The sequence below is a fragment of the Myotis yumanensis genome, unplaced genomic scaffold, assembly GCF_028538775.1.
Source record: "Myotis yumanensis isolate MYYU_CA2020_CCGP unplaced genomic scaffold, mMyoYum1.0.hap1 SCAF_9, whole genome shotgun sequence".
Classification (NCBI taxonomy): domain Eukaryota; kingdom Metazoa; phylum Chordata; class Mammalia; order Chiroptera; family Vespertilionidae; genus Myotis; species Myotis yumanensis.
Window position 1 is genome coordinate 58,255,058 of NW_027223760.1, and position 17,954 is coordinate 58,273,011.

A 17,954-nucleotide genomic window follows, 5' to 3' on the forward strand; every position below is an offset into this window, starting at 1 on the left:
ACATTTTTAGTGCTGTCAAATTTTTTTAAGTTTTGCATATTTTTTAAGTTCAGGATTTCAAAATCAATATTTCTATGGTTTACAAGTATGTATAAAAAGGTGTTGCCCAGCCGATGTTGCTCAGTGGTTGAGCATCAATCCATGAACCAGGAGATCACGGTTCAATTCCCCGTCAGGGCACATGCCCCAATTTCAGGCTCCAGCCCCAGCGGGGGGCGAGGGGGGTGTGCGCAGGAAGCAGCCAATTGATAATTCTCTCATCATTGATGTTTATCTCTCTCCCTCCCTCTTCCTCTCTCTGAAATCAATAAAAGTATATTTTAAAAAAGAAAAGAAAGAAAGAAGGTGTTTTATCATTTGACCATTTAAGTATAGGACAATTAGATGGAGAAGGACTCCTAGGATTTGTACTGTCTTTTATAGTGGTTGACATTTGTTGAAAAATGAGATTTTTGGAACATTTTCAGTAGCTTTCCGTTATTTTCATTACATTTCCTAGTTTTGGGGGGGGGGGGGGGAGAGTCCAGGTTTCTTTGGATTAAATTGACTCAGTACAACCTGTCCTTGTGAACATTTTATGATTTCCATAGAAAAACGTTTATTATTTACCTCTTTTCCACCATTTTCTAAGTGTGTTCAAGAGTCGTTAGAAATCAAAGTGTATTTTGCTGCTCTGTTACCACCAGAAACTATTGAATTTTGAACCCCTCGACACTCTCTTCTAGCTGCTTTCGAAATCTATTGAACAACTGAAGCAACCAGGCAGGCACCTGGAGGAAGCGGAGGAAGAGCTGCAGGGGGACCAGGCGATGCAGGAAGACAGAGCGCCCTCTAGTGGCAACAGCACTAGGAGCGACAGCAGTGTTGGTGTGGAGGACACACTGGGACAAGTTGGGGCTGTGAAGGTCAAGGAGGAGCCAGTGGACAGTGATGAAGATGCTCAGATCCAGGAAATGGAATCTGGGGAGCAGGCTGCTTTTATGCAACAGGTAATAGGCAAAGATTTAGCTCCAGGATTTGTAATTAAAGTCATTATCTGAACATGAAATGCACTCCAGGTTTTGGTCAATGGATATAATTTCCTATCACTGAATAATTCGATTTTAGTGTTTAAGGGTTCTAACTAATGTGTATATATCTATATAGAGGTCTCTCTCTATACTGATCTCTGTATAGATATCAAGGTTTCATTGAAATGTCACTGGCAAGGAAATACCTGCTACACTAATACGATACTACATAGTTATCCAAGTAACTAACAGGCTTTAAGCCCATCCTCAAGCCTGCCACATCCATTACTTCTAAGGAAAACGAACTCACTGTTGTTTCAGTTTCTCTGTTGAGATCAGTGACTGCTGGATAGTTTCCCAGTCTGATCAATGACACATTCTATTAGTTCTTGATTTTTTTTTTTGATATGTAGAATTCAATTTTCACAGCGTTGTACATAATGTATCATGCTACAGTCTTGAACACTGTTAAAGGTAGTCTGCCCCTTCCTTCCTCTCTCATTTCTGTTAAGTGAAATGTTCTGGTTACCATGCCACTAGTCCTAGGTTACTGTATAGATTGCAATTGAAAATATTAGGAATAGAGGTGGTTTTAAATATATAGATGCAAAGTGCAGCACTATTTTAAATATTACATGATGTCTCACCGAGCACTGCTCATTTTACTTTATCGTGTGTTATTTGATGACACTGTCTATCAAAAAAAGATCAAGTGAAGCAGATGCAAATGTTGTTAAGAACTAACGTGCAGCCTACGGGCCAATCAGATACCCTATTGTAGTATCTACAATTATAGAAAACACAGCAACAGTAAGATTATCATCTGATATGAAGTCAAAATCATGTTTAAAAGAAGCAAGCATATCATATTTTATTATCATTACCCCTAGGATCTCTTAAGTATAATTCCATGATGACATGACAGACGCCATACCATTTTGGCAAAATTAGCAAAGTGGGGCTTAACAAAAGAACCTACTTGTACATAATGCACCTTTAGAAGGACTGTGTCCTTTGAAGCTATAAAATACAAACAACTTTGAAGGCAACAGAAGACTGTTTATTTAAGTCACTTCTTTGTCAGGTTCCTGCTGTTCTCCTACAGAAAACGGATTCTATGAGGCTGAGCAGGAAATGCCTTGTGGAAACAGGAAGTCCAAGTGATTCATGTGCTGGGGAATGTAGGGGGGAGAAACGGAGGATAGAGTTTTACTCTTTCTGTTTTTAAAGGGCACTCTATGAATTGATTTATTGTCTAAGAAAATAACACCACAAGTAGGGAAATTGTTAAGGAAGCTTTTCACTGGAACATTTCCTTCAATACTCCCTTTTGATATGTTTACCTTGTTTTATAGGTTTACTTTTGTTAAGCTAGTTAAAGATTTGTCGTATTAAGACCCCTTTAATATGAATAATCCAAATTGACCTAGAATCTTTGTGACTTTTTTTCCTATTAAAATATTTATATTTCTAAATCCGAGGTATTAAAAGGTGTAGTATCCTGTTTCAAAGGAGATATAGCAGTTTTGCCAAATGTAGACATTGTACAATTGTATGTTACTGGCACATGTTGTTTACATTTTGCTGTGACATTTAAAAATATTTCTTAAAAAAAAGGTTACTGCTAAAGATACATTATCCTTTTTTAAAAAGTTGCCATTCAAATTAAATTAATATAACTAGAAGTTAGAAAGTTTAAAACTTTTCCATATAATGAAAAAAGACCTGATAATTTGACAAATAGCTATAACACTTCCTATTACCAACATATTTTGGTTAGTATATTCCTTCAGATTAAAATGACTTTTTGTCAGTTATTTTGCATTAAAATATGGCATTCCTAAGATAAAATTGTATATTTTCTCCATCTCATAAATATACATTTTCTTTAAAGTCTTTTTTTCAATTTCATAAAAAAGGGATAGTGCATCTTTTAAAATACATTTTATTTGGGGAGGAACATGTGGCTGAGCAGACTTTTGTATAATATTACTTCAAAGATATGTAATGAAGAACAAAAAAGCCTATTTTTTATAATGTCACTTGAGAGAGCTTCATCAGTACAGTTGGTGGACGTTAATTTGTTTGAATTTGATATTCTTTGAATTTAATCAAGAAACTACCTGGAACCAGTGAAAAGAAAAGCTGGACTTAAATAATCTTAGAGCTAATTGATAATTGTCTCTTTTAAAATCTACTGTATTTATTATAATTTACACCCTTGATGGTGATCTCTTGTTTTGTGTTGTAAATATATTGTTTGTATGTTTCTCTTCTTGCCTTCTGTTATAAGTCTCTTCCTTTCTCAAATAAAGTTTTTTTTAAAAGATCCCTTTTCATACATATGGCTTTGTGTAAATTTGATATCTAATCGAATTCGAAGCTCATGCAGTAGGTGTCACATACCAAAATATATTGCCATTCTTTGTTGAAACAGAAAAATAAACATATTTTGAGTAGTTACTTCTATGCCATTAAAAATAATAAATCCAACAATAATGATTTTAAAGTATTTATGTCAGCCATTATCAAGTAGCAAATACAGGTAAAATTTGTTGCATTTTTAATACCCCAGTGTGGCCTTTTTCATGATATGTTATCATCTTGATGTCAGTATAAAATTTTATGTAAATAGATGTCAATTCCTAACTTTTCTCAACATAAAAAAGTTATTTTAATCAGATTAATGTAATCCCTTGAATATAACAAGCACTCAATAAATATGAATATAAATAATTTATCATGTATTATAACAGTACTATCTACTACAGTGAGAGTCTGATCTCTAAGTATAAAGTGACAGTACATAAATTTAAGAGAAAGGAGTAATTAAATTACCTCACCTTATATGGAAATAATTATTTAATACGACTGTGAGAAATAAGGACTCTGACTCAGGTAAAGGGAACTGGACCAGACACATCCCCCAGGCCATGGCAGACCTTGTTCCTCTCTGGTCAATTGCTAGCAAAACTTATTAGCCAATAGTTCATAATGTGTTGCTGTGTATTTGGTTCAATAGTTTAAAATATTTGTTATATTTTCTTTGATCCCCTTAACCTAACTAATAGTGTCATACAAATTAAAGTTACTCTAAGTCATAACAGTATTGCCCTAGATTGTTAAAAATACTGGAGCTAATATCATTGACTATTATAAAATGGACTATCATTTTATAATGCCATACATTTGATAATTTGGTCAGAATTGTGGGAATATCATCAGTATCAGTCATGCTTTCCTAAAAATTGCCTTTGGACTGTAAAATTACAAGATGAACTAGGTACCAGCCATCCTCAAAAAAGGGATGGAGGAATCAATTAGATAATGGTTTTATACTGTATGTTTGATTTCCAAAGTGTAAAGTGGCTATTTCAATAAAAAGCATCAATCTCAGCTTTTCTGAAGAAAGTTTTTCTTCAGAAAAGTAGTTTTTGCCAGGACTCACAATAAATATCCATTACATTTCCTTAGTGGAGGTGGCTGCTGAAATGGAGATTGCTGCTTTTCATAGATCTGAGAAAGACAGTCTTTAAGATATTTTTATGTTTCATCTTTCTTTTTTTCTAAAGGCTGTAATACGAAGGAATTCAGACACTACACATTTTTTTTGAAACCTAATAATCAACAGATATACTATAGACAACAGTATTATTTTTGATGTGGCATTTCTTTGTGATTTTTTTTTCATTACTGGAAATATGCAATTGTGGGTATATAATTGTAGGCTGACAATGATAAATAATCAAGGTCTTCAAATTATAACCAATTATAATCAGGAACTCAGAGATGCAAGGGAAGGATTTTGAGAGGTAGATTACCATTCCTTTCATAATCAATAATTTTAAAGGGAAGGAATGGGAGAGCAGTCAAGCAAATAAAACAGGATATTGGGAATGTGACTTTTTAGAACCTGCCTATTTCAGAACCTATTCTCATTTTATTAAAAAAAAAATAACAAAAACTTCTTAAAGGCTTATAAACTGTAGGGTTTAAACAATGCAAATTTGGGGGATCATCTTGATTTACAAAAAGACTTTTAATTAAATTTAACTATTGCAAACATACAATGTACCATGTTTTGTTTTAAGTATCTTACATCTGCTGACTAAGTCCTCACAAAAACCTTATGGGGTAGGTATTATTGTCCCATTGTAGAGTTGAGGGCACTGGGTCACAGAGAAGTTAAGGTCAAGGTCACCCAGTTAGTGACACTCTAACTCTCATTTGTACCCACGAACCCAGGCACTAGAGTCCCTGTTCTCAAACTTCACCATCACACTGTATTGTGCAACATCCTTTTACATGTCCAAGTTTATTAGTACATTACCCTCCCCCCTTTCTCTGTCCATCAGCATTTTCAAACTGTTTTGAATCAGTTTTCTCTTTTAATCATTGCTGTAATTTAGGAGATTAGTATTCTTATTTTTTCCTAATGCATAGATGAGAAATCTAATTCTTGTAAACATTTATGTTCAATTTTTAGAATCGTGATAATTTGTGAGTTTATCTTTTCTGACCAGTGGATGGACACTGGATTGTTTTCATTTGGGGGGTATTATGAGCAATGCTGCTATTAACATCCATGTACAAGTTTTTGTGTTAACATATGGTTTCAGTTCTCTTGGGTATATACCTAGGAGTGAAATTGCTGGATCATAAGGTAGCTCTGTTTAACTTTTGAGGAACCCCCAAATTATTTAACACAATGGCCTATTTTACATTCCCACTAGCAGTGTATGAGGGGTTCCAATTTCTCCGCATCATCTCCAACACTTGTAATTGTCCCTTTTTTGTAGCTAAACCAGTGGGTGTGAATTACTAGCTCATGGTTGTTTTGAATTTCTATTTTACTAATGACTAATGATGTCGAGCATCTTTTCATTTACTTATTGGATGGCTGTACATTTTCTTTGGAGAAATGTCAATTGAAGTCCTTGGCCCAATTTTAAATTGCCTTGCTTGTCTTTTTGTTGTTGAGTTGCAAGTGTTTTTAAATATACTCTGGATACTAGGCCATTATCAGATATATGAATTGCATATATTTTCTCCCATTCTGTGGGTTGCCTTTCATTTTCCTGATAAGTGGCCTTTGATTCACAAACATTTTTAGCTTTGTTGAAGTCTAATTTACTAAATTTTCTTTTGTTCCTTCTGCTTTTAGTGTCACATATAAGAAACTGTTGCCAAATCCACTGCCAACAAAGATATACACCTATGTTTTCTTTCAAGAGTTTTATAGTTTTAGCATTTACTTTTAGGTCTTTGATCCATTTTGAGTTATATACATTATTTTTTAAATATATACTTCCATGCGTTTGAGTTATTTTTAGAGATAAGAGCTTAATAATTCTTGGACTCCATTTTCTCACGCATGAGCTGTTTTCCCGATTTCTAAGTTTGGTTTTGCTTCTTTGCCTTCCTGTTGCTGCTTCTTATTGCTTCCTAGCTTCTGATGCTGTTTCTTTTTCTCTTCCCAATGAATCACTTAAATTCTACAATCTTGATGTTTATTATATCTAATATAAACCAAAGAAAACATAAAGTTTATTTTTCTTTTAAAAATGCCTTTTATTCTGGTGACCTTTTGAAACTAAATTGGAGTTATTTTTCATTTATATGGCTTTAAAATTCTACCTCGGTTACCCATTTTTATTTGTCTACTAGTACTTTGCACTTAAAATTTCTGTTGAACTAATGTTCGTGTCTCTGCTTTGGACTTTGTGCCTTCATTGTCAGAATTTCTGCCAAGACCGCTATATTGTACTGTCCAAACTGGTAGCCACATGAATCTATTGAGAATTTAAAATATAACTGGTACAAACAACATGTGTTTTAAGTGTACAATACACAGTAGACTTCAAAGACATAGTATAAAATATATATTCCTATCTAAGTAACAAAGATATATATTGATTACATATTAAAACGATAATATCTAAAATTTATTAGGTTATATAACATGATTAGCATTCATCTTACCTGTTTTCTCCTACTTTCTTAATGTAGCTCCTAGAAAAGTTAAGATTACATATATGCTTGCATTTGTGGTTCACATATTTTCCATTGTGAATGCTAATTTAGATTGTATTCCTCTCATTTTAAGTTATGTTAATAGGTCTCACACTACATTCCTTTGGAAATAAGTGGGCTATAAAACCTGAGCAAAATACTATTTGCTCTTGGCAGTATCTTTCTATTGCTGTCACCTAATCTAACATACAGGCAAAAATGCTATGTGGGAGGAGATCTGTAGCATCTTAATGGTTAAAAGGTTTAAATATTTCCTTCTTTATCTTAAAAGCAACTCAAATTCTATCAGATGTTTTATTAACACTATCAGTTGAAAGGACAATTCACTTATTGCTTCACTCACATCTCTAACTTAGTAAATTCATCACCTGTAAAATGGGCTATTTTTTTTTTTTCAGCTCTTCCCTTTCAGTCAGTGGAACCACCATTTAGACTCTGGATAAATTATCATGAAATCATCTCTTTATTTCCTCTTCATTTTTTATAGTAAGCAGTTAATACTCCTATTTCTGATTTCAAAGCCATCATATCGCTTCATTTTCTCTTTGGCTGTAACTTTCCCTAGTCTCTACCTTAATACTAAATTGAACTTATCCTATATAATAAGAGAGTAATATGCAAATCAACTGAATGGTGGAATGATCAGTCGCTATGATACGCACTGACCACCAGGGGCAGACACTCAACGTAGGAGCTGCCTCCTGGTGGTCAGTGCACTCCCACAGGGGGAGCACCGCTCAGACACAATTATGATTTTTCATAATTTACCTTCTATATGGATCACTGATGATTGTTTTTATTTTAATATCTGAGACATATTTTGGTAAAAATACAACATATCAAACAATTTTCATTTAGCACATGAATTTTTCTACATCAATGTATTCTATTGGAAAGAAGACAAAGTGATTCAAATTAATCTTAGAAAGTGAATTGACCTCGTCTTTTTGAAGATTTAAATAAAGAAAACTATACTGGCCATGGAAAAAATTAAGATGTTGTTTTGACTATATATGCACTGAACTTGAAGAGTGGCATTTGTTTGTGATTCATGTGTGGGATTGCCTTAGAGATATACCTGCCTGGTGATTACAATGCTGATTCTGTAGGACTTCAGGAGTTCCAACTTTATTGTCTATTTGCAACTCCACCTGGAGCAAATTGCTTAGTTCTGCCAAGCGTCAGTTTACTCATTTGTTAAATGTGATCACTGTAATTTTTTCGTCGGGGTATTGTTTCTGTAAGTAATATATGTGGCATCAGAATTAGTACTGAGGAAAAATGAGCAAGTGCAGATGTCTTTGACTCTCAGTGGGGTTATGTCCCAAGAAACTCATCATACATTGAAAATATTGTAAGTAAAAAATGCATTCATACTACACCTTAGAGCAGTGGTTCTCAACCTTGGCTGCACATTAGAATCACCTGGGAATCTTTTTAAAATCCTGATTTCTAGACCTCATCCTCCGTAAATTCTGTTTCTTTGTTACTAATGTTGTGGCTTCACCCCATAACAAAGAAACAGAATTTCCGGAGGATGAGGCCCAGAAATCAGGATTTTAAAAAGATTCCCAGGTGATTCAAATATACAGCCAAGGTTGAGAACCACTGCCTTAGAGTATTGGTGGTTCACCTCGTGATCTCTGATCACTGCTGCCCAGCATCATGAGAGTCTCCTATCCCCTATCCCTCGCCCAGGGAAAGATCAAAATTAAAAATAGGGTTTCTACTATGTGAGATTGATTGCTTTTGCACCATGGTAAAATCATACGTCAAACCATCGTAAATCAGGGGCTGTCTGTACTCAACTTTTCTGTGTTTTTTGCTTGTTACCAAATGTTCTGAGAAGCTTTTTTTTTTTTTTTTTTCAGGAGGTGGGTGGGGGAGTTTTCTCTATCTCCAGTTTGGTGAATGTTAAACTAGTTCCATCTGGGAACAAGAACACCTGAGATGATTTCTTGATCTTAAATAAATCACTCCCTGATTTTGAATAGTCATCAGTTCTCCTTCTAATACCTTCTTTTAACATGATAAAGAGTAAGTCTACATTATATTTTTAGCACCTGACATGTTTTGGTCATGGTGGAGGTAATATCAAATCCCTCTTTATTTATACTTTATGAATTAAAGTAAACTTAACATTCAGTTTTTTGGTGCATATTTTAAATGGTTTGATTTTTGCTTCATTGCTTGAGTTATCGGACTAACTGGTGAAAATATCCAACTTCATTCCTTTATTTTTGTATTTTATTTACCTCATTCAAATTTGAAGTATTTCCATGTATTTTATACCTTCACTAGAGGCCCAGTGCATGGATTCGTGCACTGGTGGGGAGCATTGCCTACTGTGGGAGTGCCGCTCATCCCGGTCAGCCGAGAGGCACTCTCACTGTGAGATCTCACTGACCACCAGTGGTACAGTCCCTAGGCCTGGCCTGTGATCAGGGCCATCTTCCCCGGCTGCCCACAGCTGGTCCCGCCCCTTGCCGCCACCCACCCCTGGTTCCCCGTTCGCCATTGAGTGATCGGAGCCTGCCAACCAGAGGGAGGAACCGAGAAGTTGGCCATTCCACCTGCTCGCCAGCCCCACTCCCCGCCCCCCCCCCCCCCAACCCTAGTTCCCCGTTCACTATCAGGCGATTGGAGCCTGGTAGCCAGGAAAGGGACTGAGAGGTCAGCTTTTCCCACCCGCTTGCCGACCCTGCCCCCGCCATGGGTCGCCCTCTCTGTGTGGGGTGACCGGCGGGGTGGGGGTCTTGGCCTGGCACCCCCTGCATCCCCCACCACCCACCCCCAGTTCCCTGTTTGCCATTGGGCGATCATAGCCTGCCTGCCAGGGAAAGGGACTGAGTGGTGGTCAGTGTGCCTCATAGTGACTGGTCAAGTGGTCGTTTTGGTTGTTCCCCCATTAGGGTCAATTTGCATATTACCCTTTTATTATATAGGATAGAGGCCCAGTGCACAGGTCGGGGGCTGGCCGGCCTGCCCTGATGGGGGCCCCGGATTGGGGTGGGGGACCCCTGCTGGGGGGCGGGGCTGGCCAGGGCAAGGGGACGCAGGCGGTTTGTAGGCCGCCCACGCCCCTGCTGAGGTTGGGGTCAGCCAGGTCGAAGGGCTGCAGTCATTCTGGTCCCTGGTCATTCTGATTGTTCTACTGTTTCAGTCTCTGGGCTTTTATTATATAGGATATATGCAAAGTGGTTAATTCTCAGAATATTTTTCTAGCTATGAAAATAGGTAAAAAAAAAAAAAAAAAAAAAGTTCCCAGGAAGAGGCTCTCCCAGGAATTCAAAAATGTCCAATTTCTAATGTCCTGGGAGTCTTTTTCCCATAATAACTTGAATTAAAATTTTGAAATGAGATTTTTATTTTGGGTTAACTCCCTAAATCTTATTGATTTTTTAACCTATGTTATTGAAATATAATTCACATACAAAAATCCACTCCTTATATATGTACAGTTTGATGAATTTTCACAAATGTGTACAGCACCATCTCAATATAGAATATTTCTGTCACTCCAAAGAGTTACCCTCCTGCTCCTTTTTAAACAAGTTCCCACTCCCACTCCCCACCGAGCCCCAGGCAATCATTCATCTGTTTTTTGTTACTAGGCATTCGCTTTGATTTTTCTAACATTTCATATAAATACATCATTTAAAAAGAGTCTGTGATATTTTCTGTCTTGCTTTTTTTTTTTCATTCAGAAAATGCTTCTAGATCCATACATGTATGTATCAGTAATATGGTCTTTTTTATTGCCGGATGGTGTTTCATTCTATGGATATGCCACAATTTGTTTACGCATTCATCTATTGATGGAAATTTTGGTGATTTCCAGGTGTGGGTGATTATGAGTAAAGCTGCTATGCATTTTCTATACCAGTCTTGGTAGACATTTATTTCTTTGGGGTAAATATCTAGAAGTGGAATAGTTGAGGAGTATGCTGTTTGTTTAACTTTGTAAGAAACTGCCAAGTTATTTTGATTGCTTATTACTTTACATTCTCATTAACAATGTCTTTAGAGTTCCTGTTTCCAACACGTGGTATTGTCAGGTAATTTTTAAACATTATGAATTCTAGTGGATGTGGGGTAGAATCTCAGTGTGCTTTTATGCTGTGCTTCCCTAATGTTGTCTCTTCATGTGCTTATTGGCGATTTGTGTATCTGATTTGGTAAATTGTTGATCCCACTATGTTACATGCTTTTTATTGGAGTGTCTTTTTGTTACTAAATATAAAAATAACATATATTCTGCACTCAATCCATTTCTAGATATATATGTTGCATTTTTTTTACCTGACCCATAGCATGTCTTTTATGATGAAGAACAGAATGTTTTAATGTTGATGGATCCCATTCTATCAATTTTTTTTCTATGATGAGGCCTCTAGTGTCCTATCTAAGGAAGATTTGCTTCTATGTTTTCTTCTAGTTAGTTTTTACATTTAAGGTAAAGCCATCTTGAGCCAGATAATTTTGTGTATGATGTGAAGAAAAGTACCCAAATTTTTCAGCACTACTTAAAAAAAGTTATCTTTGTTCCTTTGAATTATTCTAGTGCCATTTAAAAATCATTTGAAAACATATATGTGACCAAATTTCTGAATGCTTTCTTTTATTTCATTGATCTATATGTCTAACTTTGCACCATTACAACAGAATCTGGATTACTATTGCTTTATAGCAAATCTTAAAATCAAATGGTATATTTGAGGTGCCAGACAATTTAAATTTGTTGTATTTCTTTAAAGATGATTGATCATGTCAAACCTCTTAAGACTTTAAGTTCTGTTGGAGCAGGTCTGCAGTGGTCTTTCTCTCTCTCTCTCTCTCTCTCACCTGTGAGTTCTCTGGGGTTCATTGATTGTCCTGTGTGTTTACAGAGATGGATAAAGTCAAAGATTTATCAGTCTTAGCCTAGGGCCCTGGGACAGGAATGAGGATGGAGAAGGAACATGGGATCCAGTAGAGGTGTGAAGGGCTCAATGCATTTGAGGGGAGGAGGGTGGAGAGATGGCTCAGCTCACTTCTAGGTCTGGCTTCACTTTAGAAGTTGGTCACTTACGGGCTCCTACCACATCAGTTCTTTTTTTTTTTTTTTTTTTTTTGGCTTGACCATTTTCTCCCAGGCCTTTGATTTCCTAGATATTTGGTTATCTTTACATTCAAATATTGATTTTGAAGGTAGACATGGGGAAACAAACATTCATAATTGTGTATTGATTTCTGGTATGGTCCACAAACAGACTGAACGGGCATTGCTAACCCAGGTGTATTGGCTAACATTTTGTCATCCTATAATTATATGGAATAAACCGAGTAAAAAATAATAATACTGATAAGTTTCCAAAATCTCAGTTTAAAATTAGATTGTTTTCTTTCTCTTTCTTTCATTGAATGTCCCTGAATTGGGTGTGTGTGTTTTTCTAGTTAAAGATCATGTATACTATAATTTTATTGAGTCATGATTCATTAATGCAGTCAGCTCTTTCATATAGCAAGACATAATAAATCTAGTGGAAATTCTTAAATTCAAGTTAGAAAGGCATGAATAATGGGATATTTATAGCATCTGAATACCGGCTACCATAAATGTCATTTTCATCAAAAAACGTATTGAGTACCACTTACATTTTGTATATTATATTAGATATTTAGTGTATGTTACATAATTCTGTTTAAGCCGATAAGCCATAGTGGACACTGATTCTGGATTTACTGTGTCTCTCAGTTAAAATTATAATGCAATCCTCTGATTTAGGATCCCTTTGAAAGCAGTTTCTTTGTCCTTATTTTTCCACCATAATGCTTCTAAGATAACAATTACTATTTTATCGTTCCCGTTCTTTACATTAGAATTCAGTGCTGATGAAAACCCTGATTGGTAAACATTAATAGTACCTACCAACCCACAGAAAGTCTTCTAGATATATGCAGGTATGGATTTGTTTAAAATTGTATCATCTTAAGCAAGAGCCTAGAACTACCATGACAAACTTAGAGAAAAGTATGTTATTGGATGAGAAATGGTGGGGAATATAGAAAAAGAGTTTTCTCAATAGATGCTTAAGACTTCATGCCTTTTTTTTCAAGTTATCTCTTAATTTTCAGTTGGGTAATGGGGAGGTAGGATAGAAAACTGATGGAAAGTGAGCAGTACATTTTATTTTAACTTTGATTCAGAAGTACTGAGGTGTTGAGTTAATTTGATGTAAAAAGGTGTCCTTAAAGCAGTCAGAATGTTGGCTCAAGTTAAAGTGTTGGTAGTGGGGCTTTCTTTTTCATCCTCTCTAATGACCATGGACTTTTGGATGGCTCCTAAAGTGGACTGGGAAGTCCTTACACACTTGGCATTAAAGTCCAGGCCCCAGGAGTTTATGTGGCTATGCAGCTTCTGAATCTTGGATGGTGTGTTGATACTGTATATTTTTTAATGGTTACGTTTTTCCCTGACTCGTATAAAAGATTTACTGTTACAGTTTGTGTGTGGCCAGGCGGTGGCATATGGAAAAGCTGTTTCCTGCTATTTAATTTAATTAGCCCCATCACGTGCCCGCCTTCGGGCATGTCACTCTGGGCCTCTGAGGCTCTTTGTCTGTCAGAGAGATGGACAATATCTTGGCTTTGTTTGGTTGCTGGGCGTGCTGCAGATAAAGCCACTGAGATTCGGATTGTTTGTTTAACCAAATCTTTGCATTTTTACCATTTGGCTTTGATTTTCTTTTACAAAAATACATGACATTTTGGCCTTGGGAAGGTGAAAAATAAATATTGAGAAGCTAAAGAAGAGCAGTTGCTCTTTGTGGTTTCATATAGTGTTGAGAATGTTGTCATTTTCTATTCAGAGATTTTTAGTTATTTTGTTACTGGTTTGTTAGTAGATATTCAAGATAATCATCATTGAATCATTTTAACTCTAACTTAGCGGACAGACTGTCATTTTAAATCAAGCCTCCTTTTTTGGTTCATGGGCTATAATTTGATGTGATTGCTTCATCTTGACCAATCTCCAAATCTTTCAGTGCATTTCTTGTTGAAGAAAGAAATATTTCTTTTGATATTTTGGATGATATTTTCATTTGTATTTGTTTTGTTCTCACAGAAAGGACAGTGGTTAACACATTTAGTCAAGAACTGTTCCCAGTATTTCAGTCTGTATTAGAAGGTCAAAGATATTTTAAAATTTTTCTCTTTTAATTGATATGTTCATAATTTAAAATTTCTCATTAATCATATGTCACAATTAAATCCCTAACATTTTTCAAGATTTAAAATTATTCAAGAACATTTGAAAATAGAGGATTAAAAATATATTCTGCAGTGTAGGAATCTGATATGCAATGAGGACATTTGCATACATTTCCAGCTTAATTAACAGCAACGTCCTTAGTCAGAGTGACTTGTCAAAGGTGATAAACTCCTTTGAATACCTACTTTTAAAATTAGATGTTCCAGATGTAAGATTCTTAAATAATTTAGACACATGCACAGTTTAGAATTACAAGAGGATTTGCACATGGACTTAATAAGGCGGAGAGAGAGTTAAATTAATTAAATCACACAGAACATCCAGTCATTGTGTCCCACTGTGTTAGGTACCAAGACAGAGACCCTACCCTCTGACATCTCTTGGCCTTTGGAGCAGCCCACAGGACCTACACTGAATAAGTGACAATCAGTATCAAAGGAAATATCATCGTCCTAAAGCTAATAGATCTACTACTTTTCAGTAGATTAGGAATTTTTAAGAGAATTATTGCAGATTTGACTTTGATACAGTTTGCCAATTAGATCCTTACCTTTGATAGTTTTTAATTTTAAAAAGTGAAGGGGTAAAAGAAAAGGAAATTAAAACCCAAATATGTAAATCCTCTTAAGCAACATCATTCTTAAACATAATTTACATTCATAATACAGACATTTCTAAAGATCCCAGCATTAATATGGCTACCACCAGCCATGCAAAGTATGTTTTATTATAGACCCATGAGATACGTGGACTTTGTGTTTTGTTTAAGGACAAGCAAATGTCACCAACAAAATGAAAGCTATGCTGTTTATCTCCTAATGCTTTTCATCATGAGTTCTTCAGTGCAATTGTATTTCAATTTTCAATCACTGAGCCTATTTTCAGATTCATTTTTGTATTCTGTAGTTTTTATATATGATTTTTCCTTTATTTTTATTTTATTTTAAATTTATATTTAAAGTGTGTATTTTTCTGAGGGCACACACACCACCACCATGCATTGGTTTTTGAACACGGTAGTATCCATTTAAGAAAATTAACTTTGCTGGAAAGTTTTTAAGTATAAATATATTTTTAATATTGAGACACACCATATCCGCTATAAAAAAAATAAGCTTATGGCAGATATATGGTAATTCTTCATAAAGCTTTGCTTTTCAGTGTTGATGTTTTATTGAAAATGTTATGAGGTATAATGTGACTAAGGTTGAAATGGAATTATATTGAGGTGACTGAATTCCAAACTAGAGATCTGCTTAAGATTTTTTTTAAGGAAAGTATATCCATTATTAACGTAAAGGAAGAGCCTTGAATATAGGTATCAAAATGGTACAAGTTGGTTTCTTCTAGAAAATAGAGCCCTTGTAAGATCCCTTTTTTTTTTTTTTTTTTACAAAAACTAATTATGGTGAAGGTACCTATGCAATTTCAAATAAATAGAAAAAAACTGGGACAGCAGAGTATTTGTAATTATTACAAATAATTGGATTTATAGCAAACAATTCACATTTTCTTTACATGTCAGCATACATTGTTTTTCATATACTCTTATGGGTGTGTTAACTATGTATGTAAATTGCCCAATTTCATCTATTCTTTTTTATAATTGCAGCTTAACTTCATAAACAGTAATAGTTCAGAACAATTCAATAACTGTGTACTGAACAACTACATATGCCTGGGACTTCTGCCAGGGACTCAGAAGGTGACCAGAGAATACAAGCTAATGAGGTAGCCATATGGACTTCAAAATTTACAGTTGCTTTGAGAAATGGACAGGTAAACAAATGAAGAAAATCAAGTAGCGTTTATGCTGCCATGGTAATATATATATATACAAAATCTGTGTAGGTCCTGACCAAAATTTTACAGCTTCTAGGTTGATGAACTAGAATCCAAACCCACATCCATTATCCAGGTTCTTTCCAATAACCATTGCTACCTGCAAGTAGAAAAGACTGAAAGTGAATGGGATCTTTAAGTGCCTATTCTACAGCTGATTGGCCTCTGCCAAATTGCTTCCATTGGTAATTATAATAATTGACATGTTTATTTGTTTTATGACAATGAAGAAGATTTATCAAAGAGACTGCCTACTTTTTTTAAAAAGAAGACTGAGAGGGTTTTTTTGTTTTCTTACTTATTGACTAAAAGGGGAGAATATTGCAGGCAGAAAGAAAATTTTTAATTCTTATATTGTTACTAGAGGCCCAATGCATGCACTGGTGGGGTCCCTCGGCCTGGCCTGCAGGGATCGGGCCAAAACCAGCTCTCCTACATCCCCTGAGAGGTCCCAGATTGTGAGAGGGCAATTCTCAGGTGACACATTCTGGGATCGGGCTCCCTTCTCTCTGGTTCCAGGTGTATCACGTGAGAAACGCCACTGCCAAGTGACTCCAACTTGGCAGCTCCTGTGTTGAGCATCTGCTCCCGGTGGTCAGTGCATGTCATAGCTGCTGGCTGGTCGGTCGGCTGGTCGCTTAAGCTTTTAGAGATAAGCTGGAGTTATCAACATTGGAGTCAAGATATGGGGGTTGAGTTTTCTACATGTAATATATGTTAATAATGCCTCCATTTATGGAACTTTTTTAATGTGGTGAGAAAACATAAAATTTAACATCTTAACTATTTTTAAGCGTACAGTACAGCAGCGTTAACTATATGCACATTGTTGTACAACAGATCTCTAAAGTCTCTCATCTTGCAAAAAAGGGACTCTATACCCATTGAGCAACACCCCATTTTCCCCTTGCCCCCAAGCTCCTGGTAACCAGATGCTACTTAATGGTTGTTTGAATTTTTTACTGTTTTAGATATCTCATATACATGGTATCATACAGTATTTATCTTTTGTTACTGGCTTATTTCACCTAGCATAAGGTCCTCAAGGTTTATTCATTGTCATAGTATATGTCAAGATTTCTGTCTTTTTAAATGGTTGTGTAATATTTCATTATAGATATACATTACTGAGATACACATATTTTCTTTATCCATTTATCCATCAGTGGACATTTAGGTTGCTTCCATCTCTTGGCTATTGTGAATAATGCTACATTGAACAGGAGTGTGCAATTATCTCTTTGCCATTCTGTTTCCAATTTTTTTTGGATATATACCAAGAAGTGGAATTGCTGTATTGTAGGTTAGCTTTTTTTCCCCAGTAACTTCCATATTGTTTTTCATCGTAGATGCACCAGTTACGTTTCTACTAACACTGCACAAGAGTTCTTATTTCTCTACATCAGGGGTGGGCAAACTTTTTGACTCGAGGGCCACAGTGGGTTCTTAAACTGGACCGGAGGGCCGGAACAAAAGCATGGATGGAGTGTTTGTGTGAACTAATATAAATTCAAAGTAAACATCATTACATAAAAGGGTACGGTCTTTTTTTTTTTAGTTTTATTCATTCCAAACGGGCCGGATCCGGCCCACGGGCCGTAGTTTGCCCATAGCTGCTCTACATCCTTGCCAGCATTTGATACTTTTTGTATGGCTGTTTATTTTGATAACTAGAGGCCCGGTGCACAAAATTTGTAGATGGGTGTGTGTGTGTCCCTCAGCCCAGCCTGCACACTCTCCAATCTGGGACCCCTCGAGGGATGTCCGACAGCCCTCTCACAATCCAGGACTGCTGGCTCCCAACCGCTCGCCTG

At 35.9% G+C, this 17,954-nt stretch overlaps 1 protein-coding gene across 10 annotated transcripts in view; it reads left to right on the forward strand.

Moving 5' to 3' along the window:
* The window catches only part of HDAC9 (histone deacetylase 9), a 751,983-nt gene that overhangs the window by 443,298 nt on the left and 290,731 nt on the right, over nucleotides 1-17,954 (forward strand). For 9 of the 10 annotated variants that reach the window (XM_070424399.1, XM_070424405.1, XM_070424400.1 and 6 more), the window contains one exon: nucleotides 726-3,337. In XM_070424399.1, coding sequence (XP_070280500.1) covers nucleotides 726-1,040 — 315 coding nt within the window. In that variant the 3' untranslated portion in view covers nucleotides 1,041-3,337. Of the gene's footprint in view, nucleotides 1-725; nucleotides 3,338-17,954 lie in introns of those variants that run through there. The other variant, XM_070424407.1, reaches the window with a different exon arrangement.